The sequence below is a fragment of the Lethenteron reissneri genome, chromosome 3 (assembly GCF_015708825.2).
Source record: "Lethenteron reissneri isolate LAM-NWPU_2019-01 chromosome 3, ASM1570882v1, whole genome shotgun sequence".
Classification (NCBI taxonomy): domain Eukaryota; kingdom Metazoa; phylum Chordata; class Hyperoartia; order Petromyzontiformes; family Petromyzontidae; genus Lethenteron; species Lethenteron reissneri.
Window position 1 is genome coordinate 4,810,104 of NC_083781.1, and position 27,728 is coordinate 4,837,831.

Here is a 27,728-nt window from a genome sequence, read left to right on the forward strand (position 1 = left end):
CACTGCAGGTGGAGTTAAAACAGGCTCATGACAAACATTTGCCGTGTAAACTTCAATAAAGTCCAATATGAATATGCACTGTGACACTTAAACTCCATTCACTTAGAAGCCATTCAACAATAACGTAATTTTTTTTCACCAAATGTTAAGTATCTCCATTACATTAAAATTACATTGAAACAACATTTTTAACATTTATATTTATGAATCTGCCAGTTCTGCTGCACGAGATTAAAAGCAACATGTAACATGACATCCACTCACTTTGAGAAACAAGGCTCTCTGCTATGTACCAGCCATAATGACAAGACAGAGTAAGTGGCACTGTTTCTTTGAGACATGTCCACATGAAAATACAGATTACAACAAAGTCGTATTTATAAAAAGTTTGATCTTTTTTCCAATGTTTTTCACTTTTTGTTACATGAACCAACATTCCCATGTCTGTAAACATTGACTAGTTAAAACCAAATCACTCCTATGATTCTTTTAGTATTTAAGTAAAATTAATACCAGTCATTTCAAGTTTGGACAAGTGTGAAGATTACAGCTTTAGTTAATGGAACCAAAAGAAAATAAGTCAATGCATGTTGGTTCATAATTGATTTTTTGTTAGGCCACAATGATCTGGCCAGTATCATTACATAGCCTAACCCAAATCTGTTGAGATATTTTATGGAAAATTGGCCTCAAGTCAAGAGTTCACATTCTAAAGTCAGATAAAATGGTAGTTCCTTTGAGCTCCAGGATTGTGCCGAGCATATCAAGATTGTTACAGGAAAATAGGGGCAGTGAATCAACTCAAGCTCAGCTGAAGGTAGAACAGACCAAGCTTTACACCAAAGCTCACATTTTTAGAGACAAAACACGTTTTGGCTTCCACAATGCATTGGCAGAGACAATTACTGCCAATAATTTGCTTAAAATTGGCCTTTTTTTTTTTACTGAAAACTAGTAGAAAATGTGGTTTCTTGATACATGCATCAGGCTCTTAATTTTTTTTAAACAATGCCATTTTTTCTCGGCCAAGACTTAAAAAAAGTTGTTCTGAAAAATATATGTAACATCCCAATAGTTTATTTATCTCTGAAGAGCAACACTAACAATTAATATGGAATGGTATGTTCACATGAGATTGTCTATTTCCTCCGAATATGGCCTCTTATACCCGGATAACTGTGGCTTGAATACATGTGAAGGCAGGAATCCAGTTAAAAAAATATGAATTATTAGTTATGTATACAAGATCAGTTACTGAGAATTGTAAAATGCTGAAACATTAACATCTGTATTTAGTAAAAAAAACATGTTTCTAGAACCAACAACATTACTTTTTTTTTAAAGATGTAAAGTATATAACACGGGCAGAAAAGACAAGTAACATGAAGCTATTACAGATAACAGGTACAACAGGAAAATGTATGAGAATAATTAGAGAGGAGGCAGATTAGATTTATTGGACATTGAATGAGAAAACAACGGACTGAATGTTTTGTTCGGGAAAAGTATAGGTACGAGAAGCCGGGAGAGACAGAAAATTAAGTACATAAGACATTATAACAATTTGATACAACTGTAAGGAGTGTCCAATGCTAAGTTCTGAAGTAACATGGACAGAGCCAAATGAAAGGAGGACAAAGCATATTTAAGAAAGGACGTAGCACATAGAGATTAACATCCAATTAAAACTGTCGTACACGTAAAAATACGTGATTCAAGTGGCGACCAGGAGTGGTCAAGGGCTCGTAATCGGGCTCGGAAGCTCTCGATGCAACTCTTAAACGCAGCTCCACATGTCCCAGGATGCAGCTTAGGACCTTGGCTCGATGAGCTTGAGTTCTTCCACCACCACTTCCCATTTCACGAGCCCTCAATTTATATACATCCATGACAACCAAGAAGGTGATTCGCTCAACAGGAAGTGATACTATCACCGGAAATTGCACCAACACCTAAAGGCATAAGCAATTGATAACTCCATAAATATATCAAACAAAATGCGACTAAATATTAATGAAAAAAATAAAATACAAGCCAAAATGATTCGGGTTACCACATGATGCATTAAAGGGTTACGCTGCCTGCTTAACATGCACTATGTAGGAATGAGCATGCAATAGTACTATAAGGTTTGTGTTTAACAGAGCATGGTAGTTATATTACCAACAAATATCGCTAATAGATGGACGCACAAGCTTGAACTGGAACGTTCCTTTTTTGCAAGAATGTATCCACAATACAAATGCGTAGGATTAAACTATTCTAAAGAGTGCCTACCACCAGTTCTTAATATTAATGAGTATATGCATTGCATTACTTTATAGTCTCCCCCCCACGCCGCCAATTTATTCCAATTGAGCTATCCGCATGTGATGAGACCAAAGATCCATTTGGAAATCATGTAGGCCAGTTTTCCCCTTGTAAAGGATTATCTGCGTTAGATGTGTTTCACAATGCTCCAGATAAAATCCTTCAGGTGGCCATTTTATCCTTTAAACAACAAAGGTCACACTTTCCTCTACTCTCTGCTGATATTGTTGCATGCAAATCAAACCAGTGTTGAATTCTCAGACCTGGAATTAAGCCAAAGTGCAAAAGCAAATTTGATATTTTGTGTGCAGTAATTGATGACTGGACTGAAATTAATAATTATCAATGTACTTATACTTGAGCACCTGATTGATGTATTCATGGGTGGTTACGAAGTTTCAAGCCACTTCAGTGGTGCAGACATCTGGCCACTCCTAAAGTACTGGATTTCATGTCAGATATTTAGCAGCCAGTTTGAGGTATCAATTTTGTAAAAGCAATAGTTGTTCATAGTGCAATTTTCTTTGCATGTGGGCATGGATCCAGAAATTTTATACTAAACAAGGCTCGTGTTATGCAGAAATTTCAGCCAATTTAATTGCAAATGGTATTACATTTAGTACCAATATTTTGAGTCTTCTCCAGTGTTGTCAAAACTAAACAGTTCAACTATGTAGCCAAAGCAAGAACAGCTTGACTGATATCACAAGTGTTTGGATCGGGACGCAAAAACTTACATCAGCAACTTATTATAGGCAGTAGTCACAATTGCATACCCATAATTAGAACGTAATCATAGTTTGTGATCAAAGTACATTAAGGACAATGAGATATGAAAAAAAACACGAGGGAACAACTTACTGGCGAGTTGGGTATAATCTTAAATAAAACTTTAATGCTACTACACGGAGCCTGCAGAAACCTAAGCACATTTCTTATACACATAATAAAGGGAATTAAAAAAAATCTGTTAAGGTTTTAAAATATAAAAATGCAAGAACATAACTTTAATGTTTTGCTACTTACCATTAATCAACTATTATTACACAATACTTCAACAGTAATAAGTGTATTGTGTGTAACTTAAGGTATGTTTTTCCTAAAAGCACCTAATAAAAAATTGAGTAAAAATGATCCAATGAGAGGTTTAAGTGAGTTTATATATTTTTTAATGTAATGTACAAATGTATAATTTTAGGTTTGGGGTACAAAAAAGCATCACAAATTATAAAAAAGGGCATGTGTTGAGAAAAACAGAATAGCATACCATACTTTATCAGATGATGTCACGTTCGTGCTCAAAGTGCCGGGAAAATAGACATTCCCCCTAAGCACCACAACAATATGCAGCGACTATGAAACTTTCACTTGCACGACAATTCCACATTTTAAATGTGCAGCACGTATTGGCTGAGGCGCGTTTTAAGAGATGGTAGAAGCCTCGATTTCCGAGGCGTGCTTTTAGCGACCACCTGTTAAAGGCCGACATTACGTACGAGGTAGTGGTGTGGCCAGCACCACGCTTGCAGCCGCTTTCGTCTTTTCAGTGCCGATGTTCATCCCACCACACCTAGTCAAGGCCCAGCACCGGTTCAGATATCGATTGCTACCGATGTTAGCCTTGGCCGCAAATCAAACTGAAGTTGGTGGGTTTGTAGCACAGTTCACAAACCACCACCACACAACAACAGTCACATTTCGCCACCGACGGTGACGTCACAAGGGAACCTGTGCCAGGTCAGGTGCAGTTTACACCAAAGCATACATATGCACGAATCAACACGTATACAAATAAATATAGAGAAATAAGCACATTGCATGCATTCTGAAGAAATATAAAAAGTATTTGCCGATTGGTCCATCACAAAAGATCTCCGAAAGCCACGTGCCCAAATGCCCTTTCCAGTCTTCGGGTGCGATTGTCCCATTCATGCACGATATGGGAAAGGCTGCGCTCGTTCTGCTTGTTGCATGAGGTTACATGCAATGCCACAGCACTTGTCTCAAGAATTCCATGCGTTACTCCATGGCGGTGAACGAGATAAACTGCTGCGAATGGGGGTGTCCTTTAATTAAAATACTGCAAGACAGTTAACAATCGTCAGCTTTGTGTTGCTTACCATAAATGTATGCTGCCAACTGTGTCCTAAACATTGGCGATGTATACTCTGCCAATTTGCACGAGCGTAATTGCAATTCAAATGTTTTCGTGTTTAACACGAGTAACCATAGTAACTTCTTGAATGTAAACAATAACATTGGGATGAAATATGCAACTGGCTATTGTTGATACATATTATAAATTGTGATTAAAATTATTGTAAATATGTACCAACTGCCTCTGATAAGAAAACAAAACATTCAGTTATCAGCGAATTAAATTATGTAAAAAAAAAGCTGAATAGTTAAAACATTTGGAGTGTGGCTTATGACAGCGGCAGATAATTTAATGTTTTAATCACCTTTATTACACAACTGAGTGTTCATATCAATGCATGAGGTTAAAATCCCAATTGGAGTCAACCCGATGCAATATGTATTTGAGATCAATAAAATGAGTATCGGTTTTTGTGAAATTCAACGGTCGTTCTCAATAGATCCATTTAGAATATCAATTATAAGTGTGGATAATCACAGACTTTGTTAATTATCCATTGTTGGTAAGAAATTAACATTGCATTCCTTGCAAAGTTATAAATAGAAATATATTAAATACAATGCCAATCAACTGTAAACTATAGTCTGGCTGATGCTAAAGCGAGACTAATAGTCATGCTAAGCATGTAATTTCCTTGTACAGCCACCAAAGAAAAATGTCCATGGATTGCAAAACCAAAACAATATTTTATTCTAACTTTTGAGCCAATCTCAACATTGATGTTATGGGCACGCAAACGGTGTGGATTACATTCTGCCAACTGACGCGCATGCAATTCAAATGTGTTTATGCTTCGTTCAACTGAGGCAAATGATCTAAAGTGGAGGCTGTGTTTAGTGTAAAAAAAACCCCTCAAGTTCAGCAAGCATTATTCGGGTTATATACCTTTCATATACTCATGAATTCTTGAATGACAATGTGAATGACACAATGCACTTTAGGGATACAAGTGATATTACAATAAATACATCGGATGGTGTTTAAAAGTTAATTACCTTTCACACATTTTTTTACCACTATAAATTATACATGAACCACAATGGGGGAAAATATAAATTCTTTTAATCACATAGTGACTACCAATTTTTTTTAACTGAATTAGGGAAAAAGGGGTGAATTGTTAAAATCCCGAATTACACTCGTTATCCCAATGATGGCAGAGGAAAGACAATACATTTCCGTATGTAGCCCATGATCGAGTCAAAAGCGTAACATTACAAATGGCAATTTAAAAATATATCCTATTGAGTGTATGGACCCCCCTCACACTTGTGGACTCTTAGTAGCATTTATGTACACAATTTTGTTTATTGGCTTTCCACTGCATGTGATTATCACAGTATAAAAAAAAACCCACAATACCGCGAACATCACTAATATCCACACAAATGTATGTGAATGCACACATCGTAAAAGCGTGACAAGTTATTTTCGAGTTCAGTATAAAATACTAAGAACAGTTGCCAAAAGTGTATTCAAAGTTCACTTAAAAGTCTTTGTTGGGAACTGGTCACCAATGGCAGCTATTGTCGATGCACCCCAAGACGCATTTTGCTTTGTTATTTTAAAGCTCTACATTTATCTAGTAGTGTACTTACTATCTAGTACACTACTATCTAGTAGTGTACGATGCCAATGTTTTTTTAAATATTAATCCCCAACATCTCTTATAATTTATCCTCAAATATCTGTTTGAACACTCAATGATGTAACTAAATATATCAATTTTGACAGCATGGGCCTTGAATACAAAATTCAGTTAAATGTTTTTCATTAACATTACATAACCTACTCAAATAATGTTTAGCTATGATGTATGGCTTCCGGTAAGCGGTGTGAAATTCCAAATTTGATGATATAGTACGATATTTAGGTTTGTACTGGACAGATTTTCAACTTACGGCACGCAATAACATTTCCAAAAAATACATTTCATGTGTACCAAACATTGCTCCACAAGATTTGCAGCAAATATTGCGCATGTAGGATTCACATAAATTAGAAAAAAATGTTTTTTCTGCCTTTCTACAGGAAGCCCCCGCCGACCCTGCTGTTTTGTTTACATTTTTTTATTCATTAAAACATTCTTCAGAAATACCACATGCAAGATGGCTTTGTTGCTCAAAAACAGTAAAAACCAGGGCACTGCAATTTGGCATTTTAATGCTGGTTACTAGAAGAACCAAGATTCCAACAATTCGAAATAGAAAACAAAGGTTCCAAGTAAATGTTCTTTTACCAAAAGCAGAACTTCTGGTTCTTAGTTTTAATATTTGGCCCATATCACCATGGAAAACACAACTCTTGTTTAAAAAAAAAACTAAAAACGAATCTACATAAATGTCCTGCACAGTATACATATATGCCCGAAACGTAGCATATCTGATTATATCAATCTTCCGCAGCTTAATGTAAATTTCAAGATACTTTCTCACGTCTTAATAGAATGAGCGCATGTTTGTCTTTTGTTACTTTAGATTGATGTTAATGTTTACTTTAACCCTGGCTTTGGCCATCAAATCCCCAAAAGACTTACAGCAAAGGTGGTTATGTGTTTTTTTGTTGCTTCACTAACAATTTGAAATTACCTCCCACCCGTAAATAGAAAAGCAACACTTGGTTAGCTGTAAGTATTTACGTATCACGAGACGCGCGCAATCTTTAATCATCTGGAAAATAGGGTGAATTAAAACACTGCCAAAACCTGTTACAAATGTTCACTTTTCTTTTACTGTATTTCAGATTGTTTAAATTATATGGACAGAGTACAATTTTTTTTAAAGGCTCTAAAACAATCGTACAGTTCATAAATGTCAACCACTGGTTAATGAGCATAATGCAGCAATTTACTTGTTGTTCAAGGTTCATTAGCGATGCAAATTAATGACCAAAAAATCCATATACGCACATCACACAGCCCATTGTCAGTATGATTTAAATTCTCATTTGCACGCACTATAAACATGTGATACTGCATTGATATTATAACAAAAATTACCGTATATATGTAGACATGGGAAGCATCGTAATACGAATAAAAAAATGAAATAAAACCTTTTAAGAAACATAAAAAGGAGGTAGATAGAGAAAATAATACCAAGAGATAGGCGAATAAAATTAGAAATGGGCTGACAACTACATCCTTTGCTTTAGTGCCAAAGGCAAGCACATCCGTTTTGTAAGCATGAACGTTCAGCCATACAGTAGAAATGTACGAACCATGAAAAACAGGTGTTAAGTTAACCGGTATGCGTTTCTTTACCATTAGCCTCTGTTTATTCACAACAGTAAACATAGCAATTGTCAGCGCACAATATCTCCGGCTGCAGCACGATAATTGATATTTGAAAAGTGTAAAGGACAAATGCTTGTGGTCAAGTGACAAAAGTCGTACACTATATCCGATAAAAAAAAAATTCGCTTAACATGTCGGGCACATAGCCCCCCGATTCAGGTTTACTTAAACAAAATATGAGATTAAGTCCAGTCATTGTCAGCAACAACAAACATTTTTTTACTACATGTCCGACAAAGTTTGTTTGTAGAGTAATGCAACCAAAGAGGCTAATAACGGTACCGTGAGAAGAGTACGCACGACTGTGATTTATAAATGACACCACCGCCACTCAATTTCAACCGACACTTGAAGTTCGGCATCCTTTGGACTTACGTTACTATGTTACCAAAGGCAGTACTCATTAGACTCGAGATACACTCCCTTGCACAAAACGTTTGCAAAATAATCTCACACTAACTTCGCTCACCTGATTTTTTCTGGAGAAAGATCATCTTACAGATGCCCATTTATACCAAGCCAGCAATACGTAGGGATCCGAGCAAAACAGGATTATAATAAGCAACAGTTAGTTTAATATTTATCTTTTTCCATGCAAACCCAACGTGTAGTTTTTCTCTCCCCTTTAGGGTGGGGTATGTGATCATGTCACGGGCATGGCCAGCAGTGACAATGCAGAAAGCAGTGTCCTTACAGAAGAGCGGTTAAGACGAAGGGAATATCCCTATCCATTCCAAAGCAGTATTTGGTGAAATGTTTATAGTTTTTCAGACAGTAACAGCCACTGCCGGTTCTAAAGACGTGGCCAAAGTTCTGGCTGCTTGGCCAGCCACGAATGATGGCAGAACGAATATGACGTTGCTTGATGTTTTCTTATTGCATAAATCTTTTAAGTTCTGACACTTAGCTCATTCCTTGACTTCCTCATGGTTCTGGGAGAGACTTTAAGACCATAAGCAAACATGTGTTCCATTGTCTTCTTTCTTCTTACTTTTTGCGACTCAAAATGTATTTACTTCAACTTGCAGAGACAACAACAGTGACATCTTTTCTTCCATCGGTGGCAGGTCTTATTGGCAGGGTGGGACCACATTCTGGCCAATAAAATGTATTCGGGAACAAAATAACACGGGCATCACCAAAGCCCGACCTAAAACAGCAGAAAAGCCACAACAGGATGTGGCCAATGTGTTTTTAATCCACCCCATTGCTGTGATGCGTCGCGTCGGGTCCAGTTGCAATTACAAGCGGGGCACCCTCACCGTCGCTGCTCACATCACCGTCATCTTCCGACTCTTCCTTCCCCAACGCTGCGCAGAGCCTCTTTTGAACAGGCTCTTCAGCTGACACGTTTTTGTGGCCCATGTTCTCCGTGATGGCGGCGCGTTTAGTGCCAAGCGCGGCCGAGGCGGACGCATGCGCAGCCAAAAGCTGCAATGGGTTTGCTACAGCTGAAACGAGAGAGAAACGTAATCAGTAGGATTTCATTATGTAATTAGTACACTACCCACCGCCTGCCCACATGAATTTCATTCAGCACTCTTTTCGGTTTATATTCTAATTGTAACATTACCATCACATATTGGCACAAGATAAAGGAAAGTGGAAACATTTCACAAAATGTGCAGTGGACACCTATGGGCTATCTGCCCATGGATGATGATGATGAACATCGCCATCTGGTGGCACATAGGATAATTACTCTATTAAAGAACGTTTGACACAACAGAGCAACAAAACATTTAACCCAACTTAGAAAATAACAAGTCATCAGATGGCAAGAGCGTGTCTTCATGGGCTCAATGAGTTCACCAACTGCAAAAAAAACCCACAGAACCTGGTTTGACCACACAAGCCATTTAATTTTTTTTTACACAAAGGCCATTTCAAGTGCAGCAATCGTCGACATACATCACAACTCCTTTAGCACAAACTCACCTAGCGTCGGGCTCGACGTGGTGATGGACGGAGGCTGCGCTTGCAGCTGCAGCTGCACCGCTTGCAGTTGCACGGCTTGGACCTGCGTCGCCTGCACGGGCGCCGCCTGTATCTGCCGGGCCTGACCCGCCTGCAGGGCCTGCATAGCCTGCATTGCTTGCGCTTGCACCGATTGCACTTGCGCGGTTTGCACCTGAACCTGCACCGGCTGCATCTGCACTGTTTGCATCGTCTGCAGCTGCGCCTGCGCCGTCTGAACCTGCATCTGTTGCGGCAGGCCACCCCGCATCTCAAGTGGGCCCAACGACGACACAGGCCGCAGAACTGTGACCGTCTGCACCACCACGGGTGTGGGGTTGCCAGCGCTGGTGCCCAGTGTCTGACCGGCGCGGCCTGGCGGGGCCGCCGTCGCTATGGTATAGGTGCCTCCTGGCGCCAGCGTGAACGTGCCAGGCTTGGTGGGGATGAGCGCTGGCAGCTGGTGCTGCAAGCTCACCAGGATGGGCTGGCTGCTGCTCACGGGAGAGCCTGACAAGGTAAAAAAAAAGTCGCGGTCACAATTTGTTCGGTATAGAGTCAACAGATCTGCCACTAGCCAAGGACAGTTACCAAACAAGTGTAACATCGGATTCCCGCATGATCGCTTATAAGCTTGACAATTAAATTCACAACATAGCTGCATGTAGCTGGCTTGCTGGTCTCAGGCATCATGAAATAGCTGTATAGTGGGCAGCAGAAAGCAGTGCAGCAAAATCCATTGTTGTGTTGTACTCCTACACTCCTATGTGCATGCTCCACACCTTCACCAACACACACTACTATCGTGAAGTATGATCATATAACCCCCGTGACCTGCAAGGTGTGGAGAGGCTCTCATCCACCAGTGCATTGGCAAAAGGGCTATACAAATACACGTGTGTGCCAATCAGCTGTGGGCTATACTATTATTAAGGTTAATCGACTTCTATCTTATGTTATTTTAGCATTGATAACAATCGCACACTATTGCATATCTAGCGTGAACGTTTAATATGTTCCGCACGTTATAGCAAAGCCGATGTTGAAAACAATTTTAAAAGTAATTGACATTTTCTTTTGCCAATGACAAAAAAAGACAACACAATTTAAGTCTAGCCATATTGTTAGGGAGCATCTATTTATTGTGGGAAATAATGTTAAAGGAGGCCAGTCGTGGCTGGCTTTAACTCTCCCCAGAAATTATGTTCACACGCTGCACCAGAGCATCCACCTTCTCGTAAGCAACACAAGCTAGAGGAACAGTATTCACTGTGCTCTCATTTACGGCAGAAAGGAAACCTTTTATGTAACTTTGTGAGAGCCCTGATACCGCAACCGCCATGTCTTAAAATACTTTTTAATAGAAATTATATTTTGCAGTGAATATAAATTTCATTATGAACCGTCACTGACGATTTATACTATTTTATAGCTTAATATCTATATATATAAAATCGCAAATCTGTCTGTCTGTCTGTGTGTGTGTCTGTCTGTGTGTCGCCGGACCATACGCAGTTTCATTGGACGAAATGTGAGGGATTTGCGAGACGCGATTGGTCCGTTTGGTTTTCCACCGCGGTTGCCCCTGGCAACGGGTAGCGACGCATTCGCTGCGGGGTGGACGCCATTTTTAATTTCCGTTAAAAATATGCGCACGCATTAACACGCGACTCTGAGGTAAATTCATCAAAGTTTCACGTCCTCTTCACTCCCCCCCCACCCCAATCTGTGCAATTACTATTATAGGGTCGGTAGATAATAAAATTATAGCGATTAGACAGTATTATTGTAGCGCGGGGGGGGGGGGGGGGGGGGGGGGAACGGCCCCAGTACCCAGCCTCAGCCGGGTGGGCAATTTAGGCGAGGCCGGAGGCTCTGCACGGTACTAGGCCTCGACACCCCACCACACTATAAGCCGTACATATTACTGCACAGCGGCCGAGGAGATCGTGGCTGGGGGGGGGGGGGGCAGGGTAGCAGCCCATCTGTGTATATATGTAAGGTTATTAAGAAATATATTTTTCACCCGGGCAACGCCGGGTACTTCTGCTAGTATACATATAAATAAATAAGATGTTATTAAAAAAAAAATATTAACATGTATAAACACGCAAAAATTGGGATGTTTAGCCAACATTTGAAGTATTTTTTTCATGTGGCTACATCTACACCATGTGATTCACCAACTCTGCCTCAGTCACAAAATTACAGCCGTGCGTCGCCACCTCTCCCAACTTACGAAACACGGCAGACAGAGCAAAGTGCTGTGCACGACGCTCACCGGGCGCGCTCTGTGTGTAGCGTGCATCCGAGAGGGTGGGCAGGGTTGGGTGGTGAGTGGAGACGCCCTCGTGCTCGGCGGGGGTGGGAGACCCCTCACGGGACAAGCAGTCCGGGGTCTCCACCCCGGCCAGAGAGCCACGGTGAGTCGGCGATGGGGGCGCGCTCCTGTATGCACACAAAGACAAAAAGCCCCCGTGTAGCCTTAACACTGTTGGGGCAGGAGCTGTTTATGAGGACCTATGAAGGTCGGCCGGCATGGCACACGAGGGGGTGGGTGGCCAGCACCACGGCTGACCGCCTTCGTCTCCCCATTGGCGATGTTTACACACTGCAGCAGGCACTCATTTAAGGCTAAGTTTACATAGGGAGACCCAGGACCGGTTCAGATATTCATCACTGGTGTTGGCCGTGACCGGGGATCAAACTCGGGTGTCCGGGTTCGTACAGAAGTGCGCTAACCGCTGCACCATCACTCCCCACACACACATGCAGGTCTCATCACTCAATCTAGACTTTTGTCTTTCCGAGTATGTTTGTTGAACTTTTTCGCCACCGTATGTAACCAACCATACTAATCGGAGGGGCGGGAGGACAACAAACTAAAACAAAAATCAATTCTAAAGAAATTCGTTTTCAAAGGAGAAAGTATTCTAGTAGTCAGCATGCCGAGCAATCCCAATAGGGGTAATGGGGCTGGGATGTACTTAAAAATGTAAGAGAAAGACTCGAATGCATATTATTAGGACTTGAATTTTTCTGCTCAATACATTTTGCATATTAGCCAATCCATTACGACACTAATGAATTACATCGATCGATGAACCTTAATTAGAAGCAGAAGAGAGCCAGTTTCAACACAGGTCTCTTTTATACAGGAGATAGTATGTGGTTACCATGCGCTACCTGCAACCCAATTTGTCATATTGGCCACATTACAGTGACGGTGGCCGTGGGTGACATGATGAGGTGCTGGCAGGGCCCCTGTTTTATGTGGTTCACTTCTCTGCATTCGACAGCCAAGGCGGTTGCGAGCATGCCGTCAAGAGTAAACAATTGCCGACTTCATGGATGCTGACACTTAGATTAAGCTCCAGATTATAAAGAACGTTACAGTAAAACACGTCGATGAAATAAATAAAGGATCGGAAGGCCGGGGTCGAAGGCCACGCACCGTGACGAGAGCAGACCAAAGGGCGCCCGGAAGCAGGGCACCCCACGGGCGCGCCGCTTGCGGTACGCCTGTTCCGCCAGCTTCCCCTCCGACGCCGGGTCGATGCGCCAGAAGGAGCCCTTGCCTGGGTCCTCCTGCGAGCGGGGCACCTTCACGAAGTAGCGGTTCAGCGACAGGTTGTGGCGGATCGAGTTCTGTTGGAAGAAAAAAGGGTGAGGGAGAGCCGAGCGCTTGCGGATCCCACTTAGGCTTCTTTGAACAACGCCTCATTCAGCATTCGTTATTTAAGCGTGCAACAGGCAAATTAGATAAGTAACGGCTCTCAAAATGAGGCCTGGGTAAATGCTTGTTATAAAGATGTTTTTATTTTTCAAATTAGTTGCGGAGAAATTGATCAAAGGTAAAAATTGCACCGATACGCACACGAGGGCTTACTCTTGATAATCAAATCAGTATATACTTCAAGACTAGTTTGTTACACTAATTTGGCAATTCCCAGAAAGTTGCGCAGTGATAAAAATCAAAAACTAGTACCCAAAAGACGAGCATCATAATTTAGTCCTCAGAGCTGGGTTTGGTGAATTAAGCACAAAAATCTAAGTCAAGAAATTATTTTTCTATCATTATTGGAACATGAGCTGAGATGATCATGCTATGAAATTTATAAATTGGTTTCCTTTTTGGCAATAGCCTAGGATATCTCAGCATTGGTGGCCTGACTAACGATAAATGCCATCACCACACCGCTTCCTCTTAAAAGTCGAGATGTAAACCTTGTGAATGGCTGTTTGCGATATATAACGCAAGCGAGCGGTAAAAGCTAAAGCAGCCGCGGGGTGCGCGTTCCGTCGTGCCTGCCAGCCCTTGTCGGAGGCGCGGTAGTACGGGTAGTGTTTGCTGATGTAGGCGTAGATGCCGCTGAGCGTGAGCTGCTTGCTGGCCGCCGACGTGATGGCCTGCACGATGAGCTGCGCGTACGAGTAGGGGGGCTTGCTCTCGTCCTGCTCAAAGGCAAGCTGTGCAGTCTAAGACGCACACGCGCGCACAAGTAAGGTACATACACTCACATAAAAACACAGAGCAATCTGACAGGCTTGCGCAAGGCAAAGATAATGTGACAATGTGAACAACAATACAAATGCTGTTTCTCGCCATGGATAATGTTCAATAATTTTTGTCTTGAGGTTAATGATGCAGATGATGGAGCTGATAATGAAATTAATCATGCCAATTGACAGTCTTGACAATGAGGACATTAATAATGGAATATATTAAAGAATTAAGGCTTTGACGATTAACAAGAGCGCAATGTTGAAGAGAATGAACATAGCATTCATGTGAGAGAATAAATGACGGCCCTTAATCAATCAATTCATTGTTGGATGAAGGCCTGTCAGTTATGGGGGATTGAATGATCATACTTCACTCTACTGGTCAGTATAGATTAGCCAAGGGAACCACCCAGGACCGGTTCAGTGATCACTCGCCACGGATGTTAGCCGTGGTTGAGAATCAAACTCGGGTCGTTGGGCTCACAGCGCAGTGTGTTGCCAACAATTGGGCAGGAAACTAAATAAAAATATTATCTTTCCTATAAAAGTTTTTTTCCCATGTGTGTATGTACGCCATCCTTGTAACGTTTCAACAAAGTACACAAATACAACAAACTAAGCCCCCTAATGAACACTTGCTCTTTGTTTTTGCCCTTGGTCCAATCTAAACTAAGAAAATAACACTTTGTAACAATGTCCTCTGATCGTAATGATAACTTTGAGCACGTGCGCCAAAGCACGCATCTGCACATGCGCGGAACGCCGACTCGCAGTTGCACCTAGCAACGCAAACAAGCTTGCCGAGACGGAGAGGAAGGTTCTTCGTGTTAAAAATGCCAAAAATCAAAACAATCAAGCACAGTTACTGCTGCAGAAGCATATGCGGAGGTAAATCCTGAACAGCGTGATGTCCCTCCCCCACCCCAATGTGTGCAGTTACTACTATAGAGTCAGTAGATACTGCTATCGAGTCAGTAGATATCTGCTATAGAGTCGGTAGATACTACTATAGTCGGTAGATACCACTGTAGTCAGTAGTTACTACTGTAGAGCCAGTAGATACTACTGCAGTCACTAGATACTACTAGTCAGTATATACTACTGTAGAATCCTTAGATATTACTGTAGAGTCAGCAGATGCTACTATAGAGTCAGTAGATACTACTGTAGTCAGTAGATACTACTGTAGTCAGTAGATACTGCTGTAGTGTCAGTAGATACGACAATAGAGTCAGTAGATACTACTATAGTCAGTAGATACTATAGCCAGTAGATACTACTAAAGTCAGTAGATACTACTGTAGAGTCAGTATATACTACTGTAGAATCACTAGATACTACTGAATCTATTGTATGTAAGGTATATATGCTTACAAAAGGTGGGTAAAACATTTTTGGAGGGGTCAACAAGTTTTGGAAACCTTTATGATCAACTATTTACCCCCCACTTTCTATAACTTTTTGATTCAGGCCTTCTGTAAGGCTCTTGTAATTTTGTTGGTGGACAAATTAAACGCCAGGATTTTTTTTATAATAGCTTAGTATTTGTGTATGTACATGTTATGTTGTTTAAGAGAAGACAAAGCCGGGTACTTCCTACTAATGTTCATGAAAGGTCAGTAATGAACACAGAAATAAAGATAACATTTGGCTGTATAGTCGACTGCAACAATTCCCAACTGGTGGTCTGCGGACCACAGGGCCATGGAAAGGGATCCACAGAACCGTGGCAGATAATATGATCTTTCTCATTTTCCTGGCCATTGCACGAATATCAGCATCAGCCATCTTATTAATATTCATCAATAAAAGGCAAGTCAATATTTTTTATAACTTTCTATTATTTTACTGAGCTTTTACAGTAGTTTTCATTTTCCAAAATAAGTCAGTGGTGCATGGCAGTCTGTGAGAAAATGTTGAGGGCAGAGACCAGAAAGGATGGGAACCACTGGTCATCGCACATAGCCAATGGGATAATTTACACAGCCTGAAGTCCAATTCCTTCCAGAGTCCAGCAGTTAGTGCAATCAACTGCCAAAGTTCAAGTGTCCGTTGTAAAACGGACATTATTTGAAACGAGAGCAGCACGGACAGCCAGCACGACAGTCTTCCCCCTAAACCCCCACATTGTGGTGAAGGGCACGCTGAACGATGTCGGGGGTGCGCTGCCGATGTTGGGGGTGCGCTGCCGTTACCTGCACTTTGGGCCGGTTCTCCTCCCCGGTAGGGGCGGGCGGTGGGTTGGGGTTCAAGTTTGTCTCGGCCACGATCACCAGGGGCTCCGCCTCTTTCTCGGCAGCGTTCTGAGCAAACTCCGCCGCCAAGTGTAGATCGGCGAGCGTGAGGCGGGCGTTGCGGCAGCCCAACATGCCCGACATGCCCGCCCCGCGAGGGCTGGCCGGGCACGAGTTGGCCGCGCTGTCTCCCAAACACACAGGCACGCGCACAATGGCCCTGTGTTAGCCCGGTCTACACACTACGCGACGCCGCTTGTCAACTTCTTTTTTTTTTCAAACATCCTTTTCCCCCAATTATGTCATGAGGCAAAGTATCCATTTGGGTTCTCTCACATGGCAGCGCATTCCTTCGTTAGAGAATGGCCCACCGAAGCAGATATCAGCGCCAACTCAGAGATCCCTTCAAGCGACGACCGTTCACACAGTAGAGGATGGCACTTTCCCATCCGTTATGCAACTGACAGGCAATCCCATTTTTTTTCCGTATTCTTAGCCCTGGAATTGAGCCAAATTAAGTGCATAACCACATATAATGTGACGGGTTTATTTGTGTGAAGTCATTGGTGATCGGGCTGAGATGGTTTCAGTCTGGTCTCAGTGTTTATGTTGGTAGGTAACATGTTTCTTCATATAGAGTAGCCTTGTATTAGCAATATTGAGAAGCCATGTTTTTTTGTTGTGTTCCCCCTTCATATCAAGCTAGCTATGGTGATATTATGTTAGCTGTATAAGTTGAAGGGAATGCCTGTCTCTTGTTTCAGCTGCGACATCTAAGACTACGAGGCATCTCTGAAAGAATACAGATTCACATGGCTAGGACATGAATGAGTGGAGAAAGGGGGCCAAGCGAAGAAACCCCCACACGAGTTGGCAAAAAATACCAAGAAGAACTAAGTCTCTACAAAAGCTGTATTCTTAGTCACGGCTCAGCTCCGGCTTGACCCACGCTCGAGCCGGCTCAGCTCACGCTCAAGCCGGCTCAGCTCACGCTCGAACCGGCTCAACTCACGCTCGAGCCGGCTCAGCTCACGCTCGAGCCGGCTCAGCTCACGCTCGAGCCGGCTCAGCTCACGCTCGAGCCGGCTCAACTCACGCTCGAGCCGGCTCAGCTCACGCTCGAGCCGGCTCAACTCACGCTCGAGCCGGCTCAACTCACGCTCGAGCCGGCTCAGCTCACGCTCGAGCCGGCTCAACTCACGCTCGAGCCGGCTCAGTTGCTTCCAGTCACGTACGAGCGGCTCAGTCATGGCTTGGCTTATACAGATCCTGAGCATGACTGGAACCGTGCTCAAGAGTTTGCTCAAGCTCAGCATGGCTTTGAGCCGGCCAACTGGAGTCAGAGCCAAGTCAGAGTCAAGCTTGAGCCGAGCCGTAAGCAAGAACCGGAGCGTACGAGGTATCCGCGGACCTGATTGTGTGCGTGGGTGAGGGCATGGGGCTCGGCACGTCCAGGCCGGGTTCGGGGATGTGCAGCTTGAGCGGGGACATGTCCGGGTGCAGGGGCTGTAGCGGGGGCGACGGGGAGCGCCGGTCTCCAACGGCAGCGCCGCCGGCGCCAACTCCACCGAGGCTCACGCCTTCTGGGGACTTGGTCTCCCACACCAACGAGGTGAAGCGCAGCCGGATGGTTGTGCTCGGAAACCGAAGGACACACCTGCAACCCAAAATAAGGGGCGCATCAATGTCAATTCAGGGCTTTGCATTTTGCAGGCGGAGGTGACGAGATGCCCCAGCAATCACTCAATGCCCTCCTCACAAAACTAGTTTGTGGTCTTTCCGATTAGTTTTTCGGGTTGCACCACGTGTTGTTTGGCACGAACCCATCATCCAAAAAACACATCAGAGAAGTAAACCGCACAACTGCAAAAACCTGTGTCAAGGTTTTTAGTCACTCAGTGATTTATGAGGAATTATCATTACAAGGCTGTGTATATAATTCTTATTCCATGATACATGGAATAGAAAATCAATAATTTACGATTTATGCAAAATAAATTATCATGTAATATCACAGTTAAGGGAGTGGAAAAAACTATATAGACACAACATGAAAAATAAAAACCTTATACGAAAAGAATGATTCAATAATCAGTATTTCTTCATACTCTTTGGATCTTTCGGTAAGGTCACTTAGATAGAAAAATAATAAAAAAAATCACGACGTTTCGATCGCAACACAAGCAATCGTCTTCAGGTGAAAAAATACAGCAGGCGGACTGCTGAGGCATTTCTTCCTGCCTCAGCAGTCTGCCTGCTGTATTTTTTCACCTGAAGACGATTGCTTGTGTTGCGATCGAAATGTCGTGATTTTTTTATTTTATAATTTTGAACCTATCTATGTGACTTTACCGAAAGATCCAAAGAGTATGAATTCCTGCAGTCACGAAAGCTTTAAGTCAAGATTTAGTATTTCTTTAATCTATGTTAACACTGAATCGTGACAATTCATCGAAGCAATGAAAGCGGGTGGTAAAATCGTGCACATAAATGCATCATTGAGGAAGGCTGTTTGGCGGTTGGGGTAAAAACAAGGCGGTTGGGGTTTTATTGCAATCATAATAATGCACATTGCTAAAAAGTACCACACTCCAGGTTCGCTGCCTTGCCATATCGCATTGGTATGTATCATATTGTTTCAGATATTTCCAAACACTGACAGTGACTGAATGACAGGTCACTTCGTCCCTAAACAGGTCGTTAAGAATTTATTTGTTGCGAAACATGGCAAACATTGGACAAAGAGAGAAATGTGAAAACATAAACAGCCGAAACGTCGTGAGAATTATTTTATGTTTTATTTTTATTATTTTATTATTTCCCTTCTACGTGACTTTACCGAAAGAACCAAGAAGAAGATAAACAGCAGTGTTGGAGATTACAATCATTTGGTGACCCACACCAGATTTCAATTGCATAAACAAACTTCTCAAAACTATCCAAACCCTGCATGAGCAGGTTTCGCATGATAGCCCTTATCCTGCCAATCCAAAGATTATTGAGACTTGGTATTGGTGAAGTAATGTACGCAAATTTTTCATCTTTTTTAAGAGTGTTGCGTGAAGCGGAGATGGAAAAGTCTTACCAGTGGCGTGTAGTATAAGCACTGAAATCGCATAACCAAGCCTATGGGCACACAAGCCTTCACCGAGTGTCTTAATGTTCACTACAGCTGTGAATGTTTAAGAGTGATTCATCCGGCTGGTCGCTTAAACGTTTTATTCTTTGGCACATGTAACTTTTGGATGAAAAAAAACTCAAGAGCTGCTAGCAGAGACAAAGTTGAACACGTGGTTACTGATACAACCGGGACACATGCAAATAACCTGTGAAATGGGAAATAAAAACGGGGAATGAGGACCTCTTTTCCTGATTGGTGCTTCACAAGCAAACAGTAACAAGTGTAGGATCGCACAATAGTAACTTTATCAGAACAATCTATAGCAGGGCTGTGTCAGGTGCAAGGCAAACATCCTAGTAAGTAATGTGGAGGAAATAATTCACTTAGCAGACTTGTCCATAACCCCCAGAAGGCATGTCAACTCCTTAATCGTAGAAGACCAAGACAGTCATGTTCACTACGAATATCATATACACGCTCACCTTGGTAAACAACTATCTAGATCTAGGAGTATGCGTGTAACATTATACTTTCGCTGCATAACTGTGTTTTTTTGCCACGTTTCTCAGAAGACTTTGGAATATCAACACACACATGGTGGTGATGCATTTGACTGTAATAAAGCCAGACCAATTACATTTTTTCATCCAAGGCCTTATTTCAACACCAGTGAGTCACTGCTCGAGTGCAATAAACCATCCCCTACATAAACTTTCCGAACTTCTTATTTGAACAAAAAAAGGTCAAATCTGCATTAGTAATCATTTCAATTCAAGTTGGGATATTATCAGGCGAGCTCATTTTGGGAAGTCAATATTAATAATATAAAAATTATGAAAAGTACCTCTTAACCACCTCTCATATACAAAACACAAAAGCAAAGTTGAGAGATGATTGTCAGTGAGCTTTCTGAAACCAGTAATTGTTTAAGAAAGAGAGCCACTCTTTTACTCTCTACTGTGAATGTAACAGTAACGTAAAACAAAAATACTACCAAAACACACACGTGATTGTTCCACACCATTAGGGTTTCACATTCATTACCATACAAGGGTATAAAGTTTACTTGGTTAAAATACATTAAAATTTGCCTGCATTGATGTGACATTAATATGCATCAGAGGCACATCCAAGTGATGTCACTCGAGTGCCATAATGGCACGGATGACCACAACTTGAAAGTTTACTTTCTAATTCACAAAGTTGTAAACGTGTGCTGGACAGACGAAGACACACATCCTAGGTGTATAGTAACGAGAGCTACAGCACGTGTTTCACTTCCCTTTGGTTGAGCTTCCCTTCAAGAAGTGGCATCGCAGTCCGCAAGTACAAAAGTAACCTTTAAAAACATCCTGTGAGATTCACGGCTGTACAACAGCTTCGTCTTCCTCAAAACAACTCCTCTACACTTACACGACGAGTAGAGTCATGGCCGACCTCTTTAACGTTGACGTTTGGCCGACCTCTTTAACGCTTACGTTTCCTGCACTTGCTGTTTATTGACATTTCTGGATAAACCTGGCACCACCGATGCAGGACTGTCCCGAGATAGCCGCAGCTGCACACCCGTTCAAACAGCCCACGTGCAACTCCTTGTTTTCGTGCAGCAACACCAAACCGGCTGAATTGAGGCAACCCCTTTCCAAACCAGTTTCAATGAGTGGCAACGCAGCAAATGGGACCGAGTCCACCGCCCCTCCCACTTATATAACCTCCGTAATGAAAACAGAGGTTATATAAGTGTCTGGCGTATGAGTGGACACTAACATTTACAACAGCAGTGTATCGTGGGAAGGTACTCAAATCAATTAGCTTGGGCTCCCCTGAGCCACAAGCAAAGGCGTACAATTCTGAGAACGCCGAAAGCAAATCATCACTACGAGTGGCCAACTGCACAGCCAATCCCCCTCGAAGGGCAGTGAACAACACACGTTACTGCAGAAGCTACATGTGACAGCTTGCCTTCAGCAAGCAAGCGCGGCTTTGCATAGATAGCACAGGATTCCTGCACCAGAACGCACTTGTAAACGTAAATAAACATGGTCAAGAGCCATAGATGCAATGCCACCCCCATAAGGCTGGTACTGCGATGTTCAACAACAACAACAGTTCACTGGAAACTGTTTTCTTAGCAACTCATTCCACACTGGGGAGAAAAGTGTGACACACACCCCCTGCCTTCCCATAGTCAAAGTATTGTTCCACCATCGCTAAAAGCCTTTACCAAAACACAGGGTATGCTAATGTGCATGGGACGCAAACACCAGGTGTGGAAAGCCCTCTTATGGTTTATGTCAAGGCTGTTTACAATTAAAGTTAGTATTAAACTTGAATGAAGTTGGGCTCTTGAAGAGCTCACAAAACATAAAGCATTGGTCAACATGTATGTAGAAAACACTATCTGACGTAAACAAAAATTCAATAAGCAACAAGGAAACCCTTAAATAATTATAATTAAGCCAGATGTGCAGAATGTCCAATTGGTTATTTTACTGGGTCACATTGTGGATGGAACAATTATTGTTTTTATGCTCATTCTGTTCATGAAAATCTAGCCCCGAGATGCTGAGAGGATGCTCGACTCACAATTGTTGAGGATGCACATTTTAAAATCCTGGTCAGGAGCCCACTCAGCCTAACTTCTCTCTGGTGCACTAAAATACCACTGTGGATGGTCGTCGTCGTCATAATCTGACATTGTTTATCTACTGATGAACACCTCCCCACTCTGTCACCTTCCCTCAATGCTACAAGTGGGATAGCAGTGCTGCTACCATCCATCTCACTCCTGCACATTAACTCATCTCATCGCTTCATCTTGGCAATGGTTGCACCCTCGGATGCATTCTCTCCTTGGAGGGTTGTCAGATATCATATTGAAACGATGATCCCTGCCAGGGGAATGTGGACTTTTCTAATTTCACTCAGAGCCTCCGAAGAAGTTGGGTATAGTCCCAGTACTTAAATGTTTCTAAGACCAGGATGGGTCTTGAGAGATCTCTAATTATGCAGGAAACAGAACCTACATAAAACTGACCTTTCCCTGACAGTCTCCCATCCAGATGCTAGCCAGGATGATGCATGCTTGGCTTCTAAGATATGGCACAACTGAACTCCAAGGTGATGGAAAATGTGGCCAAACACACCATTAACTTACTCAAGATCGTGAGGTCTATCGATGAACAACATAAACATTCCCAACTCTCCAATAACTGTAGTTCAATGAATGGCAATGTTGCCTCGATACACCTAAAACAATTTATTATTACGCAAGCAATCCCAAAAACATTTTTTGAATTCTAATCCTCCAACTACACGTGATTTAAATAAGTATTTTCAATTCATTAACGGTGGATAACAGTTTTGAAATAACCTAGATGCAGACATCAACAATCTTGCAAGGATAATCTAATGTTTATATTTTATTCACACAGATATGGGTGTAAGCATATATAGGGGAAATGTGTTTAAATGTATACATGCATTAGGAAAACATAGATAGAGGTAATTACCATTCAGTAAAGCATTAACTGCTGGTGCCTTAAGCCAGGCACAGTAGTCGCGTTAAATAATACACAGCCTTCAAACACGATACACATCACAGACCAACCATCATGGCGACCCGCAGAACACAATGGCACACCATGTGCACGTCAGCCTTGCAAAACACGAAATGCAATGTCAGATCCATTTTATTTTAAAATAATTTAGCAACGAATGCAATTCAATGATTGCAATGCACAGCATGCACCGACATCCCTGCAGGGATAATTTATGTTGCTTTTATAATTTCATTATTTTCTTGACGCTTGTGTCAGGTGTCGACTTCCCGACAATTTTGGCTCGGGCAAAATTACTCCCAGCTCAGCAGAGGCGTCTATCCATAGCAAACATTCTGGGAGAATCTTCCACGCATTAATTGCAGAGTATTGTACGTATATCTATACCCACTAAATATATTTCCCTGCAGTCCATACATTTATTCATGAAAGATTACGTAACCGTTCCTATGTGAAATGTATGGGCACAAAAAGAAATGGCACAATATTCCATTTTCCACCTTTTTTTGCAGACTTTTTAAAATTATAAACTATTTGATGTCTATATAGGTAAATGAAAATGTGCGATGATAAAATACAGTATTAAAAAAATATCCCAAGCAAAAACATTCTTTAGAAAGTCACCTTTTCCAAAAAATTCAGCACATTTCAAATGCAAAATAATTATTCAACAAGAAAAAAAGTACTACATCTTTTAACCAAAATTTTTAATGAAGGTTGAACAATCAAAACGATCAAACGAGTAAAACTTTAAAATATAAACCAAGATTTTCAAGAGAAAATAAACCACAATTCTGAAACGAAAAGTTAGCATTTGTTTAAACAATCGTGGACCAAGATTAATCTCAGATGATGGCTCTTGAGTCAGTCATGGAAATTCCACATTCCTATGGCAAGTCCCAGTTACACCACAGGACAATCACTGTTGGTGTCCCCCAATGGCGAACGAATTTTCTCAAATATGGAGTGATAAAGGGACAATTCAAACCTGACCAAAATTTAAATGTATAACCATGATTGAGACAAACACACTTTAATCGGTGCATTGTCTGGGAGAAAGACGGGCCACGAAAATAGCAACAATTCAGATCCTACCCATAAATAGAACGGCAGATGAAGTTCTCTAAACTTTCCAAGAAAAGTTTCAGAAAAAAATATTTTAAAATTGTAAAAAAAAAACATTCAAAGTATCTAAAATTCAAACTAAACACCACAATCTAAAAAGGAAGCAATGCAATAACCGGAATGATCCAAAATGGTAATACATAGATCCTAATTCAAAAACCATTTGAATATTATAACTCGCAGCACTTAAACATGGTCAAACCCATCTTAAAGCGTCCAAAATATATCACAAACGAAAAAAAAGATGCATTCCCAAAATGTACCCCATACCATTGACAAAATACCCATCAAAACAATCACGCAACTTTTAAATGCAAATAACTAATAATTATAATAATTTACATCCCTTTGATAATCCAATGTTGGAAGTCGTTTGACCATTCGTTCCCATGGTGGCAGCCCAGAATCAGTTCAGATATCACCTGCCACTGATGTTAGCCATGGCTGGTACTCAAGTCTTCGGGTTCTATTCTGACACTGTTCCACCTCATTAAAAACCGATCCACTACAAGAAAATGTTAAATCTTCACCTCAACTCTCAATCACCACCCAATGGAAAACAACATACATTGGCAACACTTTAAACGTGCTAAATATATATAACAATAAAAATACTAAAAACACTAGATGAAAAGAAAAACACTCTCAAAGCATTTCAAAACCCACACATAACACTCATTTAAAAAAGGCCACCCTTTTCCCAAAATAATCACTCACTTCCTCACTCGAATAACATAAAGTGAAAGAGCAAAGAAAAAAATTACCACCTACACTCCCAAAAGCAATTTAACCATGCTGCAAATTTCCAAGCTCGCAAAAAAAATATATGTCACAGCCACGTAACGAATAAACAAAACAATTGTGTATTTATCGACAGGTGAAAATGTAAATCAATTGAGTCATTAAGTAAAAACCCCAAGAAATCACAAACACCATCAGAGGAAATCTAAAATTCCAGACAAATATTTGTAAAATCTTAAAACCACGTAAAAAAATGAAATGTGGAAAACTTTCTTCACTTGTGCTCAAACTTTATGCAAAAACAATGTAGAAGAACCAAAGCACCACTCCCACCAAGCGATTTGTGGAGCTTATCACTCGGCGCCTGTTTCAAAAGCCACCCAACAATAACTTCAAAAAAACCAACACCCAAAGCCACGACTAAAAATAAATAGTAGCCAAGAGCCCACTGAAATCACAACTTAAAAAAAGCTCAAAATCCCCACCGAAAACGCAAACACCAATTCCAAAAAGACAACAACAAAAACGAGCCACTCACTTTCCCTCACAAACCTCCCTGACACAAACGAAAACTCACTGCTAAACACTGCTTCAGGGCAGCACAGTATCGATTTATAATGCCCTTTACCCTGGAATGCAACTCACAATACTCAACGAGTCTCACGCATATATTTAAGGAGGGTCCGGAATCCTGATGTAGGCCAATTCAATGTACGATTGGCATGTAAACACAAGTCCGGAGATGACCCACAGATTGCTTTAATCCACAGGGCTAAGAGCCAATCCATTGAATCATCTGTGGACAACCACCACTCCCATGGCAGGTGCTGCCATCTCCTGGCCTTCTTGATCAGAAACCCCAAACACAATTCCGGCTCAAGAACCCCAGAAATGGAGGGGGGTGGGTGGTTGTTGTGATGTTGTGAAGAGTTGGGGGTGGGGTTGGGAGGAAGGCCAGATAACTTAATCAAGAGAAAAGGTGACACTCCTCTAAATCTGCAGTCTCAACACTAGTGACTCCTACTATCCGCCAGCAACAAAGAGGAACTTTCACTTGATGGTTCACAACAAACACGTGGGTTGCTGCTGCTGCTGCTGCTCCTTGTTGTTGGTGAGGAGGAAGGGGTGTGGACAGACTACATTCAGAGACTCGGTGAAACTGGGTAGGAGGTAAACAGGGAGGTTTACGGGGTAATACTGTCGGGGTATGTAGGATTATTTTAAGGGGTTTAGAGGATGTAGGCATATGTGGTAAAGGTTTAGGTGTGGCACAAGTAGTTGGCGGTTAAGAATAGTTGCTAATGTTTAAGGAGCTATGAGCATTAGGGAGGTAGTAGACGCATCAGAATGACTCCGATGAGCCACAATGTCCAGAAAAGAAGCTAAAGTGATCGCGTTAAGTGGTATACGATGGGTACTAGTAGTAGTAGTAATACTAGTAGCTGAGTGATGGTGCGCGTTAGACATCTCACGTCTTGGGCAGGCGCAGGGCCGACGCGCCCCGTCGCTGGAACACGCCGTCCACGAACACGCCGTTCTTTCCCAGGCAGCTCAGCATGAAGTGTGTCCCTTCGAGTGCGATCTCCAGGTGCGCCCTCGAGATGAAGCTCGACCTGCCCATGTCCACGTCCACGGCACCCTGGCTCGAGTCTCTGCCCACCGTCACCATCCGCTTTCGCACCACGTAGTCCACGCCGCGACCTTCGAGCCGGGCAAGCGGTGGCTCCAGGGGCTGATGATGATGATGGTGGTCGTCACCCAGGTCAGCCTGCTCGCCCCAGGGCGAGGCACGGGCCGGGCTGCAGGGTGCCGAGCGTAGGGCGAGCAGGGCGAGAGCACCTCGGTCCATCAGCTCTTGGGCGTCCAGTGCAGCCATGGCTCTCTACCCCCCCACCCCTCCTCCACGAGGCGGCCGCGTGCTCCGTCTCCCAACAACACCAACACCACCAGCAGTCGTTCGATGCTGGAGGTTTGTTGGGTGTGGTGGAGTCGAGGTGATGAATGTGGAGGTTGTAGATGTCCGAAGGTGGATATAGGCCGAGCCGAAAGGTTGATGCTGTATGAAGGTTGACTGTAAGTTGATGCTAGGTCGACTATAGTGTTGAGTGCGGTTGACTGGTATTGCTGGACGTAAGGCTGACTTCACACACCTTGTGGTCAACTCCAGATCTTGGTGGGTGTGATTCAAGCACCGAAGGTGGAGGTTTGACGCGAGAGGATCGCTCGAGGAGGTCGATGATGGGTGGAAGGTTGACTATAGTTCGAAGCTTGCGCTGCAGGTTCCCCCCCTCCCTGCCCCTCTCCGGATCTGCAGATCGCCTTTAGCGCTGCAGATCGACTTCTCGAGCCCGTGGGGGGTCAACTCTCTCGGACTCGCCCCACCGAGGCGGCTGGAGGTCGACTCCAGGAGCTGCAAGGCCCCAAAACGTCTCGGACCGTTTGTGTGCGGCGACACCCGGGGGGTGGGTGGGTGGTGGCCGGCAAAACGCGGCGCTGGAGCTCGCAACTCCGGAGCGGATCGCGGCACGCGGGGACCTCCCCCCACCTACTCCGCCCCGCCACTCCAAAGCGTGGCGGAGGGAGGCGCGGGGAGGGGGGAGCGCTCAACTACCGCGGCTCCGGATCCGTAAATCTGGATTCGCACTCCGCATTGCGCGTTCCGCCGGCGTGGGGCCCAGCCCGTGTAACATGGCCGCGGAGCTACCCCCACAATGCCTGAACG

The 27,728-nt window shown here is 42.7% G+C and overlaps 1 protein-coding gene across 1 annotated transcript; it reads right to left on the reverse strand.

Moving 5' to 3' along the window:
• Window positions 1-27,471, reverse strand: LOC133345356 (forkhead box protein K2-like). The gene is made up of 8 exons (XM_061556044.1): window positions 26,479-27,471; window positions 17,871-18,116; window positions 16,421-16,643; window positions 14,028-14,198; window positions 13,174-13,367; window positions 12,001-12,167; window positions 9,702-10,229; window positions 1-9,214 (listed from the first exon to the last, which is right to left on the reverse strand). Exons 1-8 carry the CDS (start codon window positions 26,880-26,882, stop codon window positions 8,958-8,960), a joined length of 2,190 nt encoding a protein of 729 aa, XP_061412028.1. The 5' UTR covers window positions 26,883-27,471; the 3' UTR covers window positions 1-8,957.
• Between the last annotated feature and the right edge of the window lie 257 nt (window positions 27,472-27,728).

Coding starts and splice junctions, on each gene's coding strand:
- LOC133345356 (XM_061556044.1), bottom strand. CDS start 26,882: ATGGCTGCACTGGACGCCCAAGAGCTGATGGACCGAGGTGCTCTCGCC. Junction 13,368..14,027: donor CCTCCGACAAGGGCTGGCAG/GCACGACGGAAC, acceptor TTCTTCCAACAG/AACTCGATCCGCCACAACCT. Junction 12,168..13,173: donor TTTGGTCTGCTCTCGTCACG/GTGCGTGGCCTT, acceptor GTGTGCATACAG/GAGCGCGCCCCCATCGCCGA.